Here is a 23,242-nt window from a genome sequence, read left to right as displayed (position 1 = left end):
AGTTGGTGACGTGCTGGTAGTCCCCCTACTCCCCCCCCGGACCCCCCGCCCCCACCAGGCTGGGCCGCACCACTCGAAGTTGGTGATGTGCTGGTAGTTGGACTGGCTGCAGATGTCAATGATCTTCGTGAGCAGCTCATCGCGGTAGGCCGTGCCCTCGGCCTTGTCCACGTGCATCATCAGCTTCTTGACGATCTCCATTAAATTCTTCTTGGACACCTGGGGGCGGGGGCTGGTGAGGGAGGGGCTGGCTGGGCACGCGGGGGCCGCTGCGCCTGGGGGGAGGGCACGCACCATTCCGTACAGGAGGTCCAGGGCCCGCAGCCGGATGGACTCGTCCTTGTCGTCCAGGCACTGCAGGACGAGGTCCTTGTGGGCCTGCACAGACTTGGGATGCGTCCTCAGGATCTTGGACATGGCCAGTAGCCCCAGGTACTTTACTGCAGGGACAGGGGGCCACCATTAAACCTGGATGTGGCCAGGAGAGAGCGAGGCCTGCAGCCCCAGCCTGCTGCGCGGACCTGACCACCTGGGCACCGCTGGCACGTGTCTCTCGGGCACCAGATGCCACTGCCCACCTCGATCAGCCCCAAGGCACGATCATCTAAACCAGCAGCAGCTAGTGTGCTGCAGGCCCAGTCCAGCCACAGCCCGCCTTCTGTAAGGAGGTCTATGGGCGCGACACACCTGTCACCTACCCTGTGCGTACCAGGCGGCTTCTGCACTACAATGACAGAGACCGCAGCCCACAGAGCTTGTTAAGTAACTGAAAAGCAGTACCAGCAGCACCGTGCACCGCCCTGTCTGATAACCTCAGGGAGCCCAGAGCAGCCCCGTGGGAACGCCCCCTCTGCCTGCTGTGCCCCTCCCGGCCTGAGCACTCCCTTCACATCAGCCCCTCCCCCGGCTCCTCCCTGCAGCTGGGGCTCAAAGAGCAAGCTGGGGCCTTCCAAGGACCTCGGCTGGGTTCCCACCTCCCCGTGGCAATGGGCGCGTGGCCCAGTGCCTGAAGACCTTGCCAGCTGGACAGGGCCGAGCACAGGCTAAGACGCTAGCAGGAAGGAGCCCGTCACGCAGACCAAGGGCAGTTTTCACGGAGGAAGCTGTCGGTAAGCCTGGTACCCGCCTTCCGCCCAGGCAGGGAAGAGCCTGACTCATGGGAGCTGAGGCTGCAGGAACTGCAGGGCTCGGAGGGAGAAGGACTCACGGTTCTGGTCGGAGTCTTCTATTAGTATCCTTAGCTTCTGAACACAGAGCTGCCGAGTGGGGAGAACACTGGTCATGCCCTTTAAACCAGCGGTGGAGCCAGCCAGCCCGGGCCTGCCTCACACCCGTCCCCCGAGTCCCGAGGGCCCGGCGGTCAGTCGAGAGGGAGGCAAGGAGCACTGAGGCCAAAGAGGGGGCAGCCCCAGGTGCCTGGGCAGGGGAGAGGCTGGTGGAGCACCCACTACACAGAGAAGGGGTGCCCGTCCATGCTGAGTACAGAGAGCAGGCCGCCCGACATCGACGCAGACAGTGCCCACAGAAACGCGCCAGGGCTGCGGCGGGCGCCACGTGTCCACCCTTCAGACATGTGCTGCGGGGCCATGGTTGCACCCTCCCAGGGCTAAGGGTGGGCCAATATCTGTCAGAATTGGGCAGAGGGGAGCAGGGCCCACGGTCGTACCTGGATGCTGGCGCTGTGGTTGGGCATGCCGGAGGACAGGGAGATGAGCACTGGAACAGAGCAGTCAGTGAGGAGCGCGGCGCACACAGCCCGCACCCGTGTCCACCGGGGGCATTGCCTCTGGGCCCAGGGGAGGGACCCGAGCCGGAAACGCACTGGTGGGAACTGATTGTGAACAACGGGTTAATACAGCAGGTCTGACTGCTAGCCTGGGGAGGTGGGTGTCCAGAACCAGACCTGGGGCTCCCATCCCTATACTGCCTGTGCAGACATGGGGTCCAAATGGGCACCTCCTCTCCTCCTGGAGACTGGGGTCTCAGCCCTGCCAGGCAGAGGTGCCTGCATGACCGACCCCAGTGAGAAACCAGGCTGGGTCTCTGGGGCCAAGAGAGCAGAGCAGAGTCCCCAAGCACCAGGGGTCCTAGTCCAGGGTAGGTCCATGGGCCACAGCCCACTGAGGCCCAAGGGCCCCAAGGAGGACCAGCCCCGCCTCCTCTCCGCACGCCCACTCACTCCAGCCATCGCCAGGGCCATGAGTCACTCTGCCATGCCCCGGTCTGCCCCACGGACCTTTCTGGACACAGGGGCCGCCCCCAAGTCCCATGCTTGCCCTTTCCCTCCCTGCTCCTGTCGCTGACCCTCAGGGACGCTCGTGGCCCGCACAGCAGTCACGAGCATGGACCCCCGGCCAGTGTCATCTGCACTGCTGAACCTGACACTGCCTGTGGCCCTGCAAGGAGCATCCCAACAGTCCTGGGCAGGGACAGGCAGGCAGCAAGAAGCCGAACCCCTCAGGCTGCCAGTAACTCCCCGCGTCTACAAGAACCCGGGCTGCAGGGACACGCAACCCAGGCAGGCCAACTCCAACTAACGGCCTCTACGGAGACCTTCTGGGGAGCGCGTGCTGACTAAGACTCGCAAAGGCTCTCTGCTGTAGGTCTACACTTCAGACTTCATAGGGGAAGTGGAACAATGCCTGAGATCTGCTCTGAAATGCTCAAGAAGATGGGTCTTGCTGGTGGGTGTGGCAGACGCCAAGGCACAGGAAAAACGCTGGAGCCAGGGCCAGCTGGGGGCTTCCAAAGGGACTGCGGACAGGCTGGGCCACCGTGCGTCTCCCTGGAGGGAGTCAACGCCTGGCGCTTGTGGTGGGAAGGAGGTCGCGAAGCCTGACTCGGGGTGCTGGCCCCACACGGGGACCAGCACCCCCTGCTGGAGACAGCCGCCCGTTACAGAGTCAGGGAACCCTGGGCGCTCACCTGCGATGACTGTGTTCACGCACTCATACAGGAGGGACATGGCAGACGTGCTAGAGGAGGAAACAGAGGAAAGGGAAGACAAGGCCACCTGCCTCCTATCTCACCAAGACCCCTGGGGGCACCGCCTCGAGGAAAACGCAGTCGTCAGGGCAACTGAGCCGTGAAGCCTCCCACGGGAGGGCCACGCAGGTGATGCCCCTAGGCCTGGCCTGGTCAGCACGGCCATCAGAATCCCCCGAGGAACAGAAGCACCCCTCCTCACCCCCACTCCTCCTCACCCCCAAAGTCTGCCTGAATGCTCTGCCACTGCAGCCCACGCCCTAACCTCCCAATTCTCTGACAGCTGTGAAGAAAAGCCAAGTTCCCCACATGCCTCTACCACCCAGACCACCCCGCCTGGCTCCCCGGACGGGTCAGTCGGCCGTGGCTGTGTGCAGGCGAGCTGAACGCGGTGGTTGTGACCCACGCCAGCCCCCGGGGTCACCAAGGGGCAGCAGTGACACAGCCCAGGAAGACCAAGGGCGGGCACCAGGCCATCTACTCCAATCCAACGTTCTCTGGTGACAGTCCCGGGCCCACATCACCCAAACCCGAGGGTACGGACACAGTGAGCCCCAAGGAGCATGGGCCACCAGAGCCCATCCACGGGAACCACCACGGGGCCGACAGCTTCTTGTTGACGCTCTGAAAACCGCAGCTACATCCTAAGCCTGGTGACTGGTTCTTTGTTTAAAACCAACAACATCCTGAACCCAAACACCTGATATATATAATTATTTTTAATGTGGGACCCACTTGTGAGCCTGGACACTGAACCCCAGGGGATGGCAGGGCCCAGCCCATGGCCTGGGCCTCACCCGTAGCAGCCACAGCTCTAACATCCAACGCGGCCTCAAGGCCCCCAGGACCCCCAATGCCCAGAGGACCCCAGTCCAGGATTCCCTAGCACCCAATGCTTGGCCCTCAGGATTCAACCATAGGCACCCAAAGCAGCATGGACACTCCTAGAACACCCCAGAACTGGGGGGGCAGTGAGACACTTACAGCTCTTCAGTTAGACCCCTTGGGTCTACCAGGGAACCAGGGGCTGCGTGGGGCAGCTTTCTCCACCTTGTTGTAACTCTGCTGTTCGCAGAATGAAGGGGAGAGTCCGCCCAGACACACGGCCCCTCTGTGGCGGCAGCCCCCGTCCCTACCCTTGAGGCCACAGGGCCCCTGGGAACCGAGGGCCTACCTGTGGATCAGGTTGGTGAGAGGCTCAATCAACTTCTTGCCCAACCTTGGCTCCAAGGGGGTGAGAGCACCAAACTAGGGGACAAAAGATGCCAGGGTCACTGGAGCCTGGCCCCGTGTGCCACGCGCGCTCACAACAGCCCTGGAGCCCTCCGGGAGGCGGGGGGGGGGGGGAACGAGCAGGTCACTTGCCAGCTTGATAATCTTAATGAGGACCCAGTTGTTGGTGGAGGAGGTCATGAGCTTGAAGAAGAGAGGGGCGAGGGAAAGGTAGTTCTTGGGGTTGCGTCTGGCCAGCTCGCAGATGACGTTGACAGCCGCCGACTGGACCCCTGAGAAGAAAGGGGCCTCCATCAGTGAGGGGGGCCCCCTCAGCAGGCTGCTAGCGCGTGTGTGGGGGCCCTGCCTGGGCCAGGGTGTGCCATGGCCTGTGGGCAGAGCTCAAACCCACCCGCTCGGGGTGTGTCCCCAGCAGGATCAAAGTGACTCTGGGCACAGCACACCCACCCGCAGAACGGCTCTGTTCGCCCCTGCCCACAGGAGGGCCCCACGGTGTGAGTGTACTGTCCGCTGAGGGCCTAGAGGCTACAACGCCCTGGCAGGAGCGGGCACACCCTGTACCCGGGTCTTGGTTTCCAAATCCTGAACCAACTAACAGAACCAGGGCTGCCTGGAGAAGCCGCGGGTCCCAGGGCTACTGGAAAGAAGGTGAATCCAGCATCTCGTGGTGGCAGATGGTAAAGAGGTGCCCTACTGGGGAGGTTCCAGGACAGGGTCCCGGAACCTTGTGCCCCTCAACTCCTCCCTTCAACACCCTCCACCAGGCCCTCACAGATGCGGCAGAGCCCCTCGGCCCTGCGTCTGCCCCTTGATGACTCAAATCAACAAACCAGGATCGGGGTCCTCTAGCTTCTCCTTCAGGCGGGGAAAGGCAGGGCGGAGCGACTCGGGGTACTTCAGGAACACCTTGTACATAATCAGCACCGCCTTCTTCCGGATGTAAGGCTTGGTGTGCGACATCTGCGGGGGCAGAGGGCCGTCAGTCTCCCTGACGAAGCCGCCACGCCCCACGCCTCCCCGCTCACCTCCAGCGCCTGGGACGACCCTCTCTCCAGCTCACTGGCTCCTGGCTCGGAGCCCAGCACGCACACCTACTCCACTGCCCCCTGAGCCCAGGATCACACAACAGAGTCTTGGCCGGGATCGAAACCTGCCTCCCAGTGTCTGTGACTCCAACCTGCCCTCCGGAGGCTGAGACCTGCCTCCTGGATGAACTGGGGCCCCTGAGCGACGGGAGGAAGGACAGAGACCCCAAATAGAAGGTCACAATGGAGACAGCCTCCAGCTCTTTGGCCTGCCAAGGCCTGTCCCCAGAGCCAGATGCTGAGGGGTGTCCCAGGCCCCCCTCGCCCAGGCCTCAGCACCCCCTGCACCCCAACCTGGGGCCCTGGAGCTCCTGACCGCCCTCGGGACTGTGCTCTGGCCAGGAGGGCCTCTCGTTGCCAGGAATGCACGCTGCCCACCTGGCAGGGCCCAGGGGAGCCCTGCCCCCACCCCAGGACCAGCACCAGCACGGTCTGAGCAGCTCACTGACACCCCGGAGGGCTCGGGGCGCTTTCACGCACGCGGGCCCACACACTGCCTGGTGGGGGCCTGACGGTGGGCAGCCCAGGAATACTGCAGGGATGAAGGCGCGGGGCCGCGGGTGGACAAAACCATCTACAACAGGCGGCGACTGGCTGTGGCCTGGGCCGCGCTGTGCTGGCCCTGATCTAGAAGCCAAGTGCATGAGTTTTCAAGACCACCAGCCAAGACCTGACCATCTGCACAGCAAACAGGCCACGTCCGGACAGAGCCCTCCCAAGGGGAACACACCTCCCTTCCACGCCACTGCTTTACTTAATGCGGCCAGACGGGGAGAGCCCTGGAGAACGCAGCGTGCAGTCGACCCACCAAGGTGAGGGCCGTGATTTCTAAGAGGATGTCCGTGTTTCAGAACAAGGTTCTGCACACCCCGGAGACCAGGGCTGGCTGGGGTTTTTGCCTTCCGGGTGGACTGAGCCATAAGAAGTCAAATTGTGCTCTGGTGAAAATAAAAGGCGCCCTGCCCTGGTCAAAGCAGGCAGGCGGGACCGCCCTGACCTGCCGGGACCGCTACCGCACCGCCACGACTCAGCAAAAACGTAGACGGCAAGTCACGTGCTCAGACTGGGTAACAGTCCCCGGCCAGACTCCGTCCCGCCCTCACAGGACCGGCTCAGGAGGTGAAGTAAGAATGCAGGGCCCACCAGGTGCCCGGAGAAGGTGAAGACGCGGTGCCCAGCTCGCCCGGGACCCAGGTCATTTCCGCATGCCCAAGGCTCTCTGTGTGATATCACCACTTCAGTTTTCCGGGTACCTGTGCGGCCCTGGCACGCTGGGGAGCAAAGGCCAAGGGGGCGGGCGCACTCACAGACTCACCAGTGTCATGATGTCGTTGGCCAAGTCTCTGGCAAGATCTGGGGTAACAAAACAGGACAGGCCAGTCAGCGCAACGCCAGTGTCGTACTGGCTGGGGCTGCTCAGGTCCTGGAAAGGGAGGGACAGGGTTAGAGGTGGGCGAGGAACGTACCTTGCTGGGTCCCACTGTGCCCGCCAGGCCTGCTCTGGGGTGGGAGACGGGCTAGGACGAGGACTCACAAGGAGCAGCCAGGCCCACGTGCCATCACAGAGAAAGCCTGGCACGGCCGTAAGGGGAGAGCCACACCCGCGTCCCAGGGGTGTGCTGTGCAGAGCCGGTGCCACCCACGGGCCCCAGGTGGCTCCACTGGAGGAGCCCTGGGCTGAGAAGGTATAGCCAGCCAGCCCCAAGAGCCCAATGGCACATGGCGGGGAGCCCCCAGAGTAGAACCCTGGAACCTCCGTTTCCACGGGTTATCTCCCCCAGGAGAGCCAGGAACAACTCCTCGGGCCCCTCCCAAAAGCAGAGAGAAGCTTCGCCCTGAGCTTCAGCCCTCAGGGGAGCAGGAAAACCAGCCGCGAGAAGCACGCACCGGCCCTGACCTCCAACGTTGCTCACCTTTGCCCTCACCAAACCTGACCGCGGAAGCCCCGTCTCACTAGCAGGGGACTGTGTGCGTCACACACTTGCTCTGGGGAGAGATTTTCCTAAGGAACCTCCCCAAACCTTACATATGTGGTAAGAGATACACCGAAAGGTATTTTAAGAGTCAACCTTCTAGACCACAGTAACAAAATGAAAATACAGGCTTTTAAACTAACTCCAGCCCAGGCTGAGAAGACAAAGCCACCAGGGCACAGGATGAAGTCCCCCCAGCACAGTGTGACTTACAAAGGGTCAGAGGGCAGCGGCAGGCGCCTTGGGTGCTGCCACGGAGCTTGCAGAAATGGGGGACACTCAGATTGTCCCTAAGCAGCCTGCCTGCCCCGCAGCGCCTGCCAGGAGCCCAGTCACCAGGTCACCTGCAAAGCAACCACAGCTCACAGGCTCTGATGCGTGGTCTGGGCTGAGGGAGGGTACCTCTGACACCAAATCCCCCCCCCCCCGACCACTTGCAATAAGGTGGGAAACAAGAGATGTTCAAAGTACACTGGGGCCAAGGAGACACTTATTACTCAGTGCTTCCCAGAGACCACTGTGACATAAAAACACACGGGGCTGAGAGGCCCATGTGGCGTGACTCACAAGATCCAGGGGGCAGACAGCCCCCTGCACCAGGAGGGCTGGACCTCAGCAGGTGGCCCCACAAGGGGAGAAGGGCAGGAAGGAGGAGTGAATGCGGAGGCAGCCCTCCGACGCCAAGATGGGAAATCGAGATAGGAGTCCTGCAACACCCCACCTCCGCCATCATCTCTGGGCATTTGGAGAACACGACCCGAGTGCTTCCTCCTGCGAGGGGCCTACCTTGCGGATCTGGTTGGTGGTCAGCATGATGACGTCGGTCCCCTCGTGAAAGCACTGGGAAGCCGCGAGGTAGCCGATGCGCTGGGAGTGGAACAAAAGGAGGTGTCAGAGGCCAGATGGGACCCGGTGCCAGGAGGAAGCACCCAGCTGTCCCCATCACGAGTCAGCACAGGATGGGGCCTCCAGGAGGAAGGCCTCCCCTCCCAGGGTGCTAGGGTGAGAGACTGTGGCGCCGGCACCAGTCCACCAGGACCGAGCGCGGCCTCACTGCCACCTGGCCATGGGATGGAAAAAGCCATCACAAGTGCTGGCTAAACTCAACTCACATCTCTCTGCCCCCTGACGGGGCACCTACAGTCACACTCGCACGCGCCTGAGATACTTTAACATCCACACAGAGCACCAGCCAATTCTGACAAATACGGCATTTCCTTTCTTTGCCGACAGTTAACAGGCGGGCAGGATGACCGTGTCCTTCAGAAGAGCCGGAGCCTGGTCCGCAGGCAGGAAACAGCCGGGCACCCAGCCGGTGCGTGGAAAATTGAGCCAACCCAGGAAATTCAAGGAAACCCACAATGGGCTGTGGGCGCTGAAAACCGCGTTTCAGGGCAATTACTAAAGCGAGAGATGTGCCTGTTTGTTACAGTACCAAGTAAGCAGCAGGCAACGTCTCAAACTGCTCCTGAGTAGGCCCCTGCGACACAGAAAGAACGCCTGCAAGGTGACTGAGGCCCTGGGACATGGTGAGAAGCGTGGCCTCTGACGGGGAGGGTCAGTGCCTGCTAGTCTTTTTTTTGGAAAAGTTAGAAATTTATTTTAATTTGTATTAATACACAGTCAATCCTACAAACCCTTAGCTCACTGGCCTACTTAAAACTGAAAGATAAAGGTGATGTAAGGGGTGCCGGCGCCGAGCACAACAGTAGCTGTGAAGCGCGGAGGACCAGCGGCTGGTGTCTGTCGCCCTGTGCCCGGCGGTGGTGCCTCTGCCCCAGGGCGGGCGCCGCCCCTAGCCCTGCCCCCGCAGGCTGGCTCCCCTCACCTTGAACGTGAACTTGGGGGCACTCATCACCTCCACGACGTTGAAGGCGGCCCAGCTGATGTCGTAGCCTAGCATCTGCAGCTGTCGGCGAGAAAGGGCGATCCTCACCCACACGCCCGGGCGCCGCCGGCCCCAGCAGCCCCCCTGCCCCGGGGCGGTTCACTTCTGCTCCTGACTAGTGAGTCCCCACATTTAAAACCACAGCCACAGGGTAACAACACACGCTAAAGTAGTGTCTGGCAAACAGAAACACCAGCTGAAACCCAAGCAGCGCACGCGTCTCCCTTCTCTGACCAGGAGAGGCCGGAGCAGGTTGCCCGGCCCAGGCCCACCCCCCACTGGACCAGGAAGCTCCCTACCCCCGGCAGGCTTCAGGGCCCAGCTGGCAGGGCAGCTGTGACTGCAGGGGGCGCTCCTGCCCCTCCACGTGGGAAAGGGTCACGGGGCAAGGGCTTCAGCACACCTCTCCCTCCACCCGGAGTGCCCCAGTGGTGTCCACCAGTCGCAGTGGGACAGATGGACGGAAAGAGGGAGGGACGGTGGAGTCAGACCCAGCCTGAAGGGCCAGGTTGCCCGGTACTCACGTAGGTCAGCTTGCAGACTGCGTTGGCCTTCACCGCGATGTTGTCTTGCTTCAGTTCTTGCTTGATTTCATCAATACACTGAGAGATGTATTTTGCCTAAAAAGAAAAAAAAAAAAAAAAAAGCTCCAAGAGTTCGGCTAAAACTTAAAGAAGTCAGACACAGACTGTGTGATTCCATAGAAGTGAAACGTCCAGAACAGGCCAGTCCACAGACACAGAGAGGAGGCTCCTGGTGCTAGGGACTGGGCTGGGGAAGGGGGTAACTGCTGCTGGGGACAGGTTTTCATTTTGGGGTGATGGGGTGTTCTGGAATCAGGCAGAACAACTCCATGAACGTACAGACCCCACCAACCAGTGCACACGAAGGGGCGCGCTGTGTGCGTGAGGTCTGTTTGCAAGGTGCCCCGGCCTCCCGGCCTCCGGGCCTCCGGCAGCGCCCCACAGGAGGATGGCTGCGGACGACAGGCGGTCGGGGTGATGCAGCTGAGGCAGGCACACCGCGCTCTGTGAACTGCTTCCTCTACTTGTGTGTTTACCTGACATTTTATACACCGAAAAGTTTTAAAACTTAAAAAAAAGAATAATCATTTCAACATAGAGTATCAAGGTACGGAAAATTTCTTCGTCTTCTATTAGCCTGTTAGCCAGCTGCAGACAAGAAAGCACAAAGCCGGGAAGACAGCCCATGTCCCAGCGCCGCCCCAGCGGCAGGTCCACCTCGGCCCGTGCTGCAGCTGCGCAGGGAGCCCAGCGCAGGCAGCCGGGGCGGAGGTCCAGATTGGCACGGCCCCTCACCGGGCCCACCGCTCCGGCTCCCGGGTAAGAAGGGCCGGCCGGCCAGCAACCTCGCCATCCAGGCCCCTTCCCGCCCACCCCCACGAGACCCAGGCCTGCTGCTGGCCCTGAACGGCTGTGAGGAGCCCCTCGGCCCTCGGAGCTGAAGGCACCAGGCCCTCTCGGACACCAGCCACCCCATGGGCGTCTCTGAGCCCGGCCCGCTCTCGGCAGCCCCTCCGGCGAGCCTGCCGAGGGTCTGTGTGCAGCTCCCCGCCTATCAGTGAGGTTCAGCCCCCCTCACACCCTGACTCCCGGACGGGCGTCCGTGCGCAGGTGTTTGTGGGGACAGAGGTTTCCAGTTCCCTGGGGTTCCTCACTAACTCAGCACATCTGCTAAGACCCCAATCCCAAGGTCGGGACCCATACACCAGGTCCAGAGCAACCAACGTGCCCTTGGGCCGGACGCCGTGAACCAGCACAGGGCCGGGAGCGCCCGCCTGCCCGCCCTCCCTGCAGCCCTGCTTCTAAGTGGGCAACAGCGAGCGGGCTGCCGGGCCTCTGACAGGACTCAACGGCTCCCGACCCCACCCGGGGGACCCTGCCCAGTGCTCACACCCTCCCTTCACGTCACTGCGGCCACTCGGCCACCCCAGCGCAGACACACGGGGATGGCGCCACCCGAGCGCTCCAGCAGCCCGAGTGTGATGAATATTCCATGACCAAGGGGCGCGTGATAGAACACGTGTCACGTCACTGGATCCTTCCAGCGGGCTTCCAGTTACTAATCCCCACACATGGTGACCCCTCCCGCACCTGGGAGCTGCCGTTAATGATTTAAAAGGGAAGCAACAGAGGGACGAATACTGCTGTGGGAGGGTCAGGCAGCTCTGGGGTGGGCGCACGCCCAGGACACCCCAACAGCTGACACCTGAATGTGAGGTGTCTGTCAGCCCACGAGCAGCCAAGGCACCGTGGTCTCCGTGCGACTCTGGGCAGAGTCCATTCCCGGTAACGTGTGTGCGCTCCTGTCAGGCCAAGCCTCCCCAGCTCATCTGAAGACCACTACTGGGCAGACCCCACAAGACCCCTGGGTCCTGTCCGGCTGTGACCGTGGGCGCCGTGCAGAGCACAGAGGCGTGAACACAGCCGCTGGGAACGGAGGGGGGAGTAGGGGCCACACCCTCACATGAACGCCGTCCTGATGGAACTCGAAGTCCAGACGCAGCCGCGTTCCAGCTTCCTCCGGCCACTGCTGGAGTTTCAGCCCAGGCAAGACCACCACCCCGAAAACAAGCCCCTCCCTGCAGAGCAACACTTCTCCGAGAGCGCAACACAGCCCAGGGTCCCCGCAGCACCGCCCTCGCTCTGTCCAGGACACAGAGTGTGGCCATCCACGTGAGAGCCACGGGGACACGCCCGCACCCAAGGGGAAGGACACCCACCGGAGACAAGCTCACTCCGTCCAGGACACGAGGCACAGCTGTTCAGATTAGAGACGGGAGGACACAACCTGCACCCAAGGGGAAGAACGCCCACCGAAGGCCAGCTCTGAGACAGCCCCGGTGATGGAGCTGACACGCGGACTTCAATCCACCAACTGCCACCATGCTCTTGTGACCAAAGAGAAAATATGATCACGATGAAGAGAAAGAGGAAATCTCAGCAGAGAAAGGCAAGCGACATAAAACAACCCGATGGAAACTCTAGAGTGAAAAGTAATTTCTGAAGTAAACATGCCCTGGATGGACTGGACAGGGAGCTGGAGGAGGAAGCGAGCCAGGTGAAGGCGGATCAGCCGGACGTGCCGCTGTGCAGGCAGTCAAGGCAGGACGCGGGGCCAGCGTGCCTGCCCGCGCTGCGAGGTCGGGGGCACGGCGAGCATAGCACTGGGCTCCCGGGGACGGAAGGCGTGGGTGAAGATCTGAAAAACCAATGGCTGAAATGTCCCCAAATTTGGTGGAAGACATAAGTCTACAGATTCAAGATGCCCAGCGTCTCCCACAAACAGGAGATACAAAAGAAAATCACGCCCAGACGTATGGTAAACAGACTACTGAAAACCGAAATACGAGAAAATCTGAAAAGCAGCCAGAGCAACACGGCCCGTGGCTATAGGGTGGCAAGGACTTGGGCGGCCCCACTTATCCCCGGAGGCCACGAGTGGTGGGGGAACAGCGGGCCCTGGTGCTCTAGCCTGGAATACAGCCCTGGGGAGCGGTGGCAGAGCGACAGCCCAAGGACAGAGTCCCCACCCCCAGCACACACACTGGGCCGACAAATGGGACCCCAGGAAGGGGCCGACCTTCGCAAAGACCCTGCCTCAACACTAGCTTTTAGCTATAAAAAGGGTGCATGGGCTCAGTGGCTCAACAGACAGGAAGGGAAGGAAAGGCTGTAAAATACTGCCCTGTCCCCCACTCCCTCGGGAGTGCTTAAACATTCATCTAAAGCAGAGCTCTAGGTGCGGAGCCCAGGCAAGGAGCGCGGGAGAGGACGACCTCGTGAGGCTTTCCAGGTCTTTATTTTCACACAGCACTGCTGACAAGGAAGTATTTATTCTCCTTCTCAGAGAAGAAAAAAAACTGATCAGGGTATGCAGACATGATGGTGATCAGGCAGACCCGAGACACTGCAGGGTGGGTTCCAGAGGACAGCGATACGGCGGACATGTGCCACCGCGAGCTGCGTGTGAAGTCACGCCTGCGTCACGCTGTCATCTGTTAAGCTCGCCACAGCATTACGTCTAAACAAAAAAGTACGTGCCTTACTTAAACCCACTTTATTGCTAAGAAACACTAACCATCATCAGAGCCACCAGTCAGTCAGCTTTGGCTGGGGAGGAGGGGGAGCCCCGCCTGAAAGGTGCCAATGAGGTGACCCCGCGCGACCTCGCAGGCGACAGTGAAGCCTGCTGACCGGACGACAACGGCTCCTGCCCTGGCGGCGTCCCCCCCGCAGCGGGGTGGCTGTCGGAGGCACTGTGCCCGCAGGGCGCTCCCTTCACAGCTGGCTCTGTCCTCCGGGCCGGGCGCACTGCTCTACCCCCAGGCCGTGTTGCATTCTCAGCCCGTCTCTTCAGCAATCAATTGTGTCCACATCTCACGCGGAAGAGGTTCGTGGACCCCAGAACAATCACAACACTAAAATGAAAGATCCCTGACTACAGATCACCATAACAAATGCAGTTGTGACGAGGAAGTTTTAAAATCTGTGAGAATTACCCAAATGTGACACAGACACCAAGTGAGCAAATGCTGCTGGAGGCAGTGTCACCACAGACCTTCCATTTGTGAAAAATGGGTATCTGCAAAGCATGATGAAGTGAGGTGTCTGTATTAAAAATGTCAAAGTATTTTAAGACCTGAAGTATAAACAACTACATATCGCCGACACTTTTCAAAAAGCCAAGTCAGAGGTGCAAGCAGGCCAAAGCTGTTAAACGCTGCGGCCTGGTTCAGGCTGACTCACACCTCAGCACAGGGCAAGGACGCTGGCACCAGGTCCCTGCGTCTTTCTCTCGCCACAGAACTTAAGAGAGAACAAAGGATACAAACTTCCTGCACATACGAGCCCTGTAGGCGATCATAAAATAACCATTTATAAACATTTCCACTGGCTGCTCAGTAGAGCTCCCGAGACACTTAAAAAACAGAAACACCCAAGACTCCCAGGCCCTCCCCCGAAGTGGAGTCAGGCCTCCAGGGTGAGGCCCGGGGCCCTGCGCTCGTTCAGAGGTGCTGGCAAACTCAAAATCCTCGGAGCTGGACCGTGCACTTTTGTTTTTAAAGACTTCTTTTTAAGAGCAGTTTTAGGTTCACAGCAAAATTGAGTGGAAGGTGGATTCCCACCTCTTTGGCCCCACATGTGCACAGCCTCCCCCACTGTCAACATCCCCCACCAGTGGGGCATTTGTGACAATCAATGAACCTGCACAGACACGTCACAATCCCCCAGGATCCCTAGCTGACATCGGGGTTCACCCTGTGGGCCTGGACAAATGCACAGAGACCCGTGCCCACCACCACAGCACCACACAGAGTGTCTCACTGCCCTCATGTCCCCTGGGCTCCATCTCCTCACCCCCTCCCAACCCCTGCCCCACGACCATGGATCCGTCCACATCTCCAAAGCGCTGCCCTTCCAGAGCTGGCTCACAGTGCGCAGCCTCCTGCCGGCTTCCCTCACTTAGTCGTGTGCACTCGGGGCTCCTCGTGTCTTCTCGTGGCACGACGGCCCCTCTCTTCTCAGCACTGAGTGATGTTCCGACGTCTGGAGGATTCAACCGCTCATCACCTCAGCTGCTCCATCCCTTGACGTCCCCACGAGATGCTCTCTGGACCTTCCCACGGCACACGGGCTCCCCGGCTCAGGCCCTGAGCCCCAGGAGTCCTCAGAGCTCTGGATGCTTGGCCGTGGTTAAGGCCGCCATCACCACCAGTGAGGGCTCTCCAGGGCACTTAACCCCATCTCTCAGAAGTCGCTGTGGGACCAGGGAGAGCACGCTCAGTGACTCCATCCACCCTGCCAAAAACAAGCCGACTGACATCCACCATCATCTCTTCAACAGCAAAATGCATTTGAACCCCAAAGCAGGCAAGTCAACGTCAAAGTGAACTTCAATTGATGACATCCAAGGGTGACCTCCAACAAGGACGCCCTCCTGGTGGTCACCTGGCCATGGGTAGGCTCCAGCGCCTCTGTGCCAGGAGGAGCTGGGCCCCCGCAGAAGCGCGAGCCCGAGGCCCAGCCAGGGCTCAGACCCCAGCCACGGACACGGCGTGGTGCTGGGCAGAGACGGCGACGGCAGGGACCCGGGCCACAGCTCTGGCCAGATGCCCCCTGCCCACCTGCGAGCCCTCCTCCACGTGAGCCCCCAGGACCCACGTGCGCAAGTCAGACAGCTCCCACAACGGCCAGTCACGGCCCTTGCCATCACCCACACCACCCTCAGCTCAGCCCGGAGGCCCATGAGACGACACACCCACCCGAAGGGTGGGAACAGCCTTAGAAAGCCTTTACCTTGACCCCAGAGACAGAAGCCAGTCAGTGAGGCCAGGGCTCAGGGAGGGAGGGGAGGGACCGTGACGCGGGCCTGGGGTTTCGTGTGCGGGTCATGGAAATGCTCTACAGTTAGACTGTGCTGACGGCCCCACAGCTTTGTAAATGCACTAAAATAGTCACTGGATTTCAAGCTTAAAGCAGGTGGATGCTACGATACATAAATCGTATCTCAATAAAACCACCTAAAACCACCACTTCAGTGAAACTGGAACCGCAAGATGTCATTCAGCACGCGAGGGCCCAGCCTGCGGTCTCTGCTCCTGCAGACACCACGTGGCTGCGCCCACACTGGGGCGGCAGCCCACTTCAGGGCCCGAGTCGTTCAAGTGGGTGCAGGAGGGGACCCTAAGCACCAGGGTTCCACAGTAGTGGACGGCGGTCTGGGCACTGGCTGCCTGAAAGGACAGACGGGACAACTTGTAGGTCCCACAGGTGGCCCGCAGCAGCAGCTCTGGGGAGGCCAAGATCAGAGAGACAGCGAGGCAGGAGCGCCTGTGCCCCCTCCCCCGGCCCACCCTGGACCAGCCGGGGAGGGGCTCAGGACTCGGTCTTCGACTGGGGACCGCAGTCAACTCAGGCTTCCTGACCTTCGGCCTCCCGCCTCCCTCTGTCAGCAGAGCTCCTGGAGCAAGGGTCTCAGTGGGGCATCTGTGCCCCCAGGGGATGCCGGGCTACGCCTGACATCAGTGGTTGTCACAACTTGGGGGGGCTCGTGGCACCCAGTGAGCTGGGCCAGGGAGGCTGCTCCACATGCCCCTCCAAAGGGGACGACCAGGCCCCAGCATCCACAGTGTGGAGAGGGGACTCTGGCCTCGAGCCTCCTTCAGTCATCTCTCCCTCCTTCCTTCCAACCTACTAGATCTTCACACAAATGGGCATCACCAGGAGCCGGTTACCAGCGCGGATCACCCATCGCAGAGACCCCTCCCAGACTGGGTCCAGCCACCCACTCTGCCCGGGACACGGAGCTGCCCTTTCAAAAACCCCTGCGCATCAGTAAGACAAAGAGAAAAAGGCCGAGAAGAGATGGCCTCACAAAGAACACAGATGGCTCGGCACCAGGAAAGAGGACTCACCTGCACCAGGCGGCTCATAAACCCCCCAGGCGGAAACCAGCCAGGCGCCCAGCTCCCGCCCACCGGGTAAGCGCAGACAGACGGCAGACTGCTGTCCGCGGAGGGCGGGGCGCAGCCAGCAGAGCAGCAGTCAGCCGGGCCGCGCAGGGCCGCGTGTGGCGGTGACAAGACTGTGGGCAGAGCAAGGAAATTACACTCGGGAGAGCTCACCGTAATACTTCAGCTGTACGACGTGCAATCAAGTCCATGCGCCTTATACACTCAACTAGTAAGGACCAGGAAAAGAGCCAAGCTGGAAGACATCCTCTGGGCTGCCCAGGAAAAACTCAGGTTCCTTTCACTCTCACACCCGCTGTGGGGGGACCAACTCGGTGATGTCAGCTGGGTGTGGCACAACTCAGTCCAGTTCTGACACTCTGCCCGGAGTCGTGCAGACCCTGCAGGGTGACGACCCAGGCCTGCAGGACCGCCCCCACCTCACACACTGGTTCCAAGTCCAGGCTGTCCCCTGAGCTTCTGAGGGACCATCTCTAATCCAGGCCCCACGGCCCCCTTCTCCTCAGGGAAGCACTGACCCGTGTCCTCCGGCTTACTCCGCAGTAAAGGGCATGGCAGAGGCACACAGGGCGAGTCCACGGCGCCCCGAGCGCGGGGCCTCTGTCCTCATGGTGTTGGGACCCTCCTGGCACACGGATGCTTCCACCACCTGAGCTTCTCCCTGAGCCCCACACTCTAGAGACCTTTACGGAGGCTTCATCACAGAGGCGTGATCCATCATTTACTCCATCTGCAGCCCCTCACCCTCCAAAGATTGGGGGTAGGGTGTGGGTCTGAAAGTTCCAAGCTTCAGATCATGGCCTGGCCTTTCTGGTGACCATCCCCAGCCAGGAGCCCACCCAGAGCCATCTCATCAGAACAAAAGACGCTCCCCTCACCCAGGACACCCCAAGAGATCTAGAAGCTCAGTGTCAGGAACTGGGGGCAGAGACCAACCCTGTCAACAAGGATGCCCTGGGTACCTTTGTTGCTTAGGAAGCTACAAAGATTCCAGGAGCTCTGCGACAGGAGGCAGGGACAAAGGCCTTCTGATATCACAGTATGACAGGGTCCAGCAACAGTGACAAAACAGGGACAAAGGACGTGGATGAAGCGGGGAGCACTAAGGAATGCTGGGAATGGTTCTTACCAATCTGGGTCAGGGGTTCTCCCCTGGGCGATCCCCCCAGGGGACACTGGGCAACACCTGGGGACGTCCGTGGCTGTCACGACTGCGGATGCCCCGGCATCAAGTGGGCAGGGTCAGAGGTGCCGGTCCGCCGGCCACAGTGCCCGGGACGCCCCCAGAGAGGGACCTGCTCGACGTCAGCAGTTTTGACGGGGAGACCCTCACTTAGGGAACAGCCCATTTGTTAAACTTCAGATCTCAGTCTTCTCAGAAGTTGTTAGGGCGAAAGGAATCCTACAGGAAGAGCCAAAAAGCACTGAGTGCTTACCCAAGCCTGTCGTGACACTGGCTCGGGAACCGTCCCTAGCGCGGAAGCCAGCCACGCACACACCTCGCAGCCCGACGGGCCCCACAGCGTGGCGCTGGGTCTGACCGCAGGGAACTGCCATTTCTGAGGTCAGCAGCACTAGAGCACCCGCATCCCACACAGTTCAATCCTAACCACAGCTCACGTCCAGTTTCAAAGCATTACTCTACTGTTAGCCCTTGCTACCTGTGCGGGGCGCTGCTTCCGTGACCCCCGAAGATACCAAAGTCCTCAGATGCTCTAGTCCCTCGTATAAAAATGGCACAGATTTGCACACAACCTACACGCATCCACCCCTACACTTTATATCACCTCCAGATCACTGACCATCCCGATACAACGCAAGTGCTATGTAAACAGCGGCCTGCATGCAGCGAATTCAAGTTTTGCTTTTTGGAATTTTCTGGAATTTTTTTCAGAAATATTTTCATTCCACAGTTGGTGAATGCAGAACCCACAGGGACACACAGCTGACAGTACACAATTTAAACTGAATTTGTTTTTACAGTTCAGAAACTTCAGTTAAATAGGGTTGGAAATTTTGAGACCCAAGGGAAAACTCTCAGACATACCCCGGTACTGCCGGACCCAGCAGAGCCACGCCTGAGGGGAGGGCACCAGTCAGTACACACTGGAAGCCACCTCACTGCCATGGGCGGAGTAAAATAAACCGCGGCGCCTGCGCGCCCACTCGGGAGGGCTGGCAGCCCTGCGCCCCGTGCGCGCGGGCGGCGGCGGCGCTGCTGCGCCCCCAGGCAGGACGCGGGGCAGAACCCCAGCCTCTCCCTCGAGTTCTGCACGAGGAAAAAGTTCTCGAACTGATTCACCAGGAGAAGTATTTTCCCTTTTTCTTTAATAAACACTAGGCTTATCACAAAAAGTGATGGGTATAATTCTACAACTTAAAAAGACGGAAAGAAAAGGCTTTCCCCAAAATTCCAAAGGTACTCATAAGAACAGAATGTTAAGGGGGCAGGTGTAGCTCAGTGGTAGAGCGGGTGTTTAGCATGCATGAATGAGGTCGTGGGTTCAATCCCCAGAACCACCATTAAAAAACAAACAAACCTAATTACCGTCCCCAAAAATAAAAAAAAAAGGAAATGTTAAAACTGTTTGGTCTTTTTCCTAGTCATACGCAAGTTTTAGAAGCAAGGACATTAGCAAGTGAATTTCCTCTACCTGCCAACACGATTCCTGCCCCATCTTAAGGATTAAAAAAACTCAAGCACCAAGAAAAACACGTGAATTAGACCACTGTTAAAGTCTGTTCTCCATGGTAACCCAACTCATACACACGCACACACCTGGTATCATAAACTGAAACAAGAGTTTCAAAAAACAAGTTATTCTGCCTGCAGTCCTGGGTTTTCTAGTTTCTTCTTTGGGGCACCCACAGAAGCCTACAGCAGTCACTCTTGCACTCTCATAAAGCCCTCAGCAAGGTGGGGAGGCTGGTGGCTGCTGCCTGCACTTTCCATTGGGGGCTCTCCCCAGGTCACCCAAACAGGCCCAAGAACTTGGACTTGGCTCTCCCAAACATCATACACTAAATCACCCTGCCTTTCCACTGGGCTTTTAAAGTCATAATTAAGCCTCATCTCTTCGGTGCCACATAGAAGTTTCAAGCTAAAATCCACTACAAAAAGTAAACTTTGGGGGAAAACTATACTGCTGCCAGTAGCCTTTCCTGGGGCTCGGCGGGGGTGGGGGGGATCTCAGAGAGAAGGGAGCCAGAAGAGAAACTCAATAGCCATGGCCGAGCATCTGCAACCAGAAGGGACACCCCAGCAAGGATTCTCCATGGCACAACTCTTCTATTGAGGAAACCACGCCAGCCGGCACCCAGAGGCACCTCCTGCGGCCATCATCAACAGGCCAAGGGCAGGACTCACGTGGAAACCTGGCCTTGAGGACTTGCAGCATCCCCCACCTCCACCACCCAAAGCCCCCTCAATGGGCTCCCAGCCTGGGGGCGATGACGCCACCAGTTCCCACCAATTCCAGGGGGAGGAGGGTACAGCTCAGCAGGAGAGTGAGTGCTCAGTATGCACAAGGTCCTGGGTTCAACCACTAAAAATAATAACTAAATAAACCTAATTACCTCCTCCCCCAAAATATTTAAATAAAAATAAAAATTCCCAGTAATTCCACATGAATAAAGCTCGGCTCAGGGCACTGCCAGGGAGAATGGGCCAATGTTCCTGAAAAAACAGATGCCCCACCTGAGTGTGCGATTCTCGCCTGAAAAGACCCCTTGGCCCCTCCTCAAAATACCCACAACAGTCTGCTCAGAACATCCGCTGACAGAGGGGACATCAGGAGGTCAACCAGGGCAGAAAAAAATCTAAGGGTGCAAACATCACCCAAACTCACTTAGCCACACTCAGTAACCAAAATGCAGGCCAACCACATACTCTTCCAACTCACAAAGAAACTAAAGGCCAGGGTAAGTGTGAGCTATAGCCAACGCAGCTGGCCAGAGCTTCCAACACAATGCAAAACCCAGGTGTTGCCAGAAGACAACAGGGGATGGAAATGAACTAAAATAACCTAATTACATTTCAGCGAGGTCACACCCATTCTGAAAAAGTGCAACAAAGAAGCAAGAACTCAGGTTCCCGGCACAAGGGCAGAGCCAGGGGCTCTCGGTGCCTCCCAGCAAATTCCTGAACTTCTCTGCACCTCCACCCAGTGATGCTGGACCCCCGGGGGCGCCCTTGTGAAGAGGGCCGGGTGACATCTGGCAGTGGGACCTGCACCACATCAAACAGCTGCTCTCCACCAAAGAGAGGACTCCAGCAGAGAAAGGGGACTTGTGCAGCCATGGGCATCCTTCCCTGGAAGCTGGCAGCCTGGTGGCCACTAACTGTCCCCATTCCCCCTAAATCTAGGTCACACGTTGGGGGGGTGGGGGAGGGAGAAAAATGGTGCCCACGATTGCATTATTACTTCTGGAAAACCTTTCCTCCCCGGCTTCGAGTTTCTAGTTGAAGTTGGCTTCCCTATTCCAGGACCCCTGAGTAGCTTCCTTATTTTGGCCTAGGATGTCTGCTGCCCTCCTCCCAATAAGAGGGGTGGCCGCACCTTCCGGGGGACACGGGCTCAGGAGGCAAGACCCAGTTCCGGGCCAGGCATCAGGGAGTGACCTGAACGTGGGTTTAACCCATAAGGGGTTCCGTCCGGGGGCGGCCCGCGGAGAGGAGGGTCCCCCCAACCAGGTGCCCAGGGCCTGGGGCGTGGCCCCTTATACATCCAGCAACACACTCAATATTGGAGAGCCGCCGCTCCGGGGTGGGGGGGCCTGCCAAGTCGTCCGAGGCCATCCGCGGGGAGAAGGCGGCGAGCCCCCATCGCCGAGCGGGTAAACCGAGGTTCGGGGAGGCAGCCCACTCAGCGGCAGGCTCCCCAGGCGCTCCGATACATACGTGGGTCCAAAACCCGCGGCTCGGGTGCCTTCGGGCCTCGGGGATAAACCGAGCCTCGGGGAGGGCGCGGGCGTGCGGAAGCCCAGGCCGCGGGCAGGCGGGGCTCGAGTCTGGAGCGGAGCCTCGGGGACGGGCTGGGGGCCAGAGTCAGGGGCAGAGAGGGGATCGGGAACCGAGTCGCGGTCAGGGTGGGCGTCCGGGCCGCGGTCGGCGCGCCGAGCTCACCTCGTCCTCCTTGTGGTTGCGGATACCGCGCACCAGATCCTGCAGATTCTTGTCAAACATGCGGTCGATGCTGCCCTTGACCATCTTGAGGGCCATCGCGGCGGCTGCCGCCCGGCTCGAGCCCCGGGAGGCCCGCGGCCGGGAGCCCTGAGGGGGCCCGGTGGCCGCGCCTTCCGCCCGAGAAAGCGCTGCGCTGCCGGCCGCCGCGGCGGGGCGGGCTCCCAGGCCAGGTCGGCGGCGGTCAGCAGGGCAGCGGCGGCGGCGGCGGCGGCGGCGGGGACCGCTCGGCAGGCCGCGTTCCCCTTCTCTCCGGCTCCGCGCCGCGCCGCTTGCAAATGGCGGACAAGATGGCGGCCAGTCAGCTGACGGCAGGAGCCCCGGCCGGCCCGCCCGCCCCCGGAAGCCCCGCCTCCCGGGAAACCCCGCCCCTCCACCGGGACCCCGCGTTTCCCTGACGACGCCAGACCGCCCAATGGAAACGCAGACAACGGCCTCAGTGCCCACTAGGCCGCGCCCCCTCCTGGCACAATCCTCTTTCACCTCATTGGTCAGTGGCCTTTGGAACTCCACCCACTTCCTGGTTCCGGCCTGTAACCACGCCTGCTAGGAGGCACCCTCCCTGCCCTGCTAAGTGACAGGTGTGGGCGGGCCTATCTATGGGAGGGCCCTGCTATGGGCGGGGCGCCCACGTGGAGCTTCCAAGGCAAGATTCCTGGTGGAAGAACCCAGCTCCGCCCCTTTCTTTTCTTTTCTTTTCTTTTTTTTTCTTTTTCTTTCTTTATTATTTTTAATTAAAGTAAATGTTGTAATGAAAGTACATGAAGTAAATGTTACAATGTTGTGTTAGTTTCTGGTGTACAGCATAGTGATTCAGTTACACATACATATTCCTTTTCATTATAGGTTATCGCAGGATATTAATATAGTTCTCTGTGCTCTAACGTAGGGCCTTGTTGTTTATTAGCTCCACCCTTTCTGATTCCAAAAGCTGAGGGTGTCTGAGCACCGCCAAATCCGACTCTGCAGCAAATCCATCCTGTGTCTCTGGCATGTTGCACAAAATCCTGTGAGATGAGCAGCACGGGGATTAACATGCCCACGTGGGGTAACTGAGCCCAGTCATTCATTCAACGAATATTTATTGAGAGCCTACTATGTGCCAGGCCTGGCAAGTGAATGAGATACGCTTGGTTCCTGCCTTCCCGGATCCACCTTTAAGAGAGTGAAGAATCAAGCCACAAACTAGGATAAGATATTAGCAAGACATATATCTGACAAAGGACTTATAGCCACAATATAGTTAAACAGTAAATAAAACAGAACCAAACAAAAATTCCTACAAATTACAAAGAAAAAGACAACCCAGTTAAAATGTGGCAAAAGATTGTGAATACACACTTCACCAAAGAAGACACTCAAATGGCCAATAAGTATAGTAAAAGATGCTCTACCTCAGTC

General features: G+C 59.4%; 1 protein-coding gene across 1 annotated transcript in view; it reads right to left on the bottom strand.

Annotated features, from left to right (window-relative positions):
• AP3D1 (adaptor related protein complex 3 subunit delta 1) overlaps positions 1-22,144 on the bottom strand; it is a 34,915-nt gene extending 12,771 nt beyond the window's left edge. The window contains exons 1-13 of the mRNA XM_032466033.1: positions 21,785-22,144; positions 9,689-9,784; positions 9,105-9,185; positions 8,063-8,143; positions 6,619-6,726; positions 5,049-5,178; positions 4,351-4,490; positions 4,160-4,233; positions 2,926-2,975; positions 1,667-1,716; positions 1,208-1,256; positions 295-440; positions 71-219 (exon numbers count right to left, since the gene is read on the bottom strand). Of these exons, the coding sequence (XP_032321924.1) occupies positions 71-219; positions 295-440; positions 1,208-1,256; positions 1,667-1,716; positions 2,926-2,975; positions 4,160-4,233; positions 4,351-4,490; positions 5,049-5,178; positions 6,619-6,726; positions 8,063-8,143; positions 9,105-9,185; positions 9,689-9,784; positions 21,785-21,880 (1,250 nt within the window). The 5' untranslated portion in view covers positions 21,881-22,144. The remainder of the gene's footprint in view (positions 1-70; positions 220-294; positions 441-1,207; positions 1,257-1,666; positions 1,717-2,925; positions 2,976-4,159; positions 4,234-4,350; positions 4,491-5,048; positions 5,179-6,618; positions 6,727-8,062; positions 8,144-9,104; positions 9,186-9,688; positions 9,785-21,784) is intronic.
• Between the last annotated feature and the right edge of the window lie 1,098 nt (positions 22,145-23,242).

This window comes from Camelus ferus, chromosome 22, assembly GCF_009834535.1.
Source record: "Camelus ferus isolate YT-003-E chromosome 22, BCGSAC_Cfer_1.0, whole genome shotgun sequence".
Taxonomy (NCBI): Eukaryota; Metazoa; Chordata; class Mammalia; order Artiodactyla; family Camelidae; genus Camelus; species Camelus ferus.
Note: the sequence above shows the minus strand (reverse complement) of the source record. Positions and strands in the feature narration are given on the sequence as shown.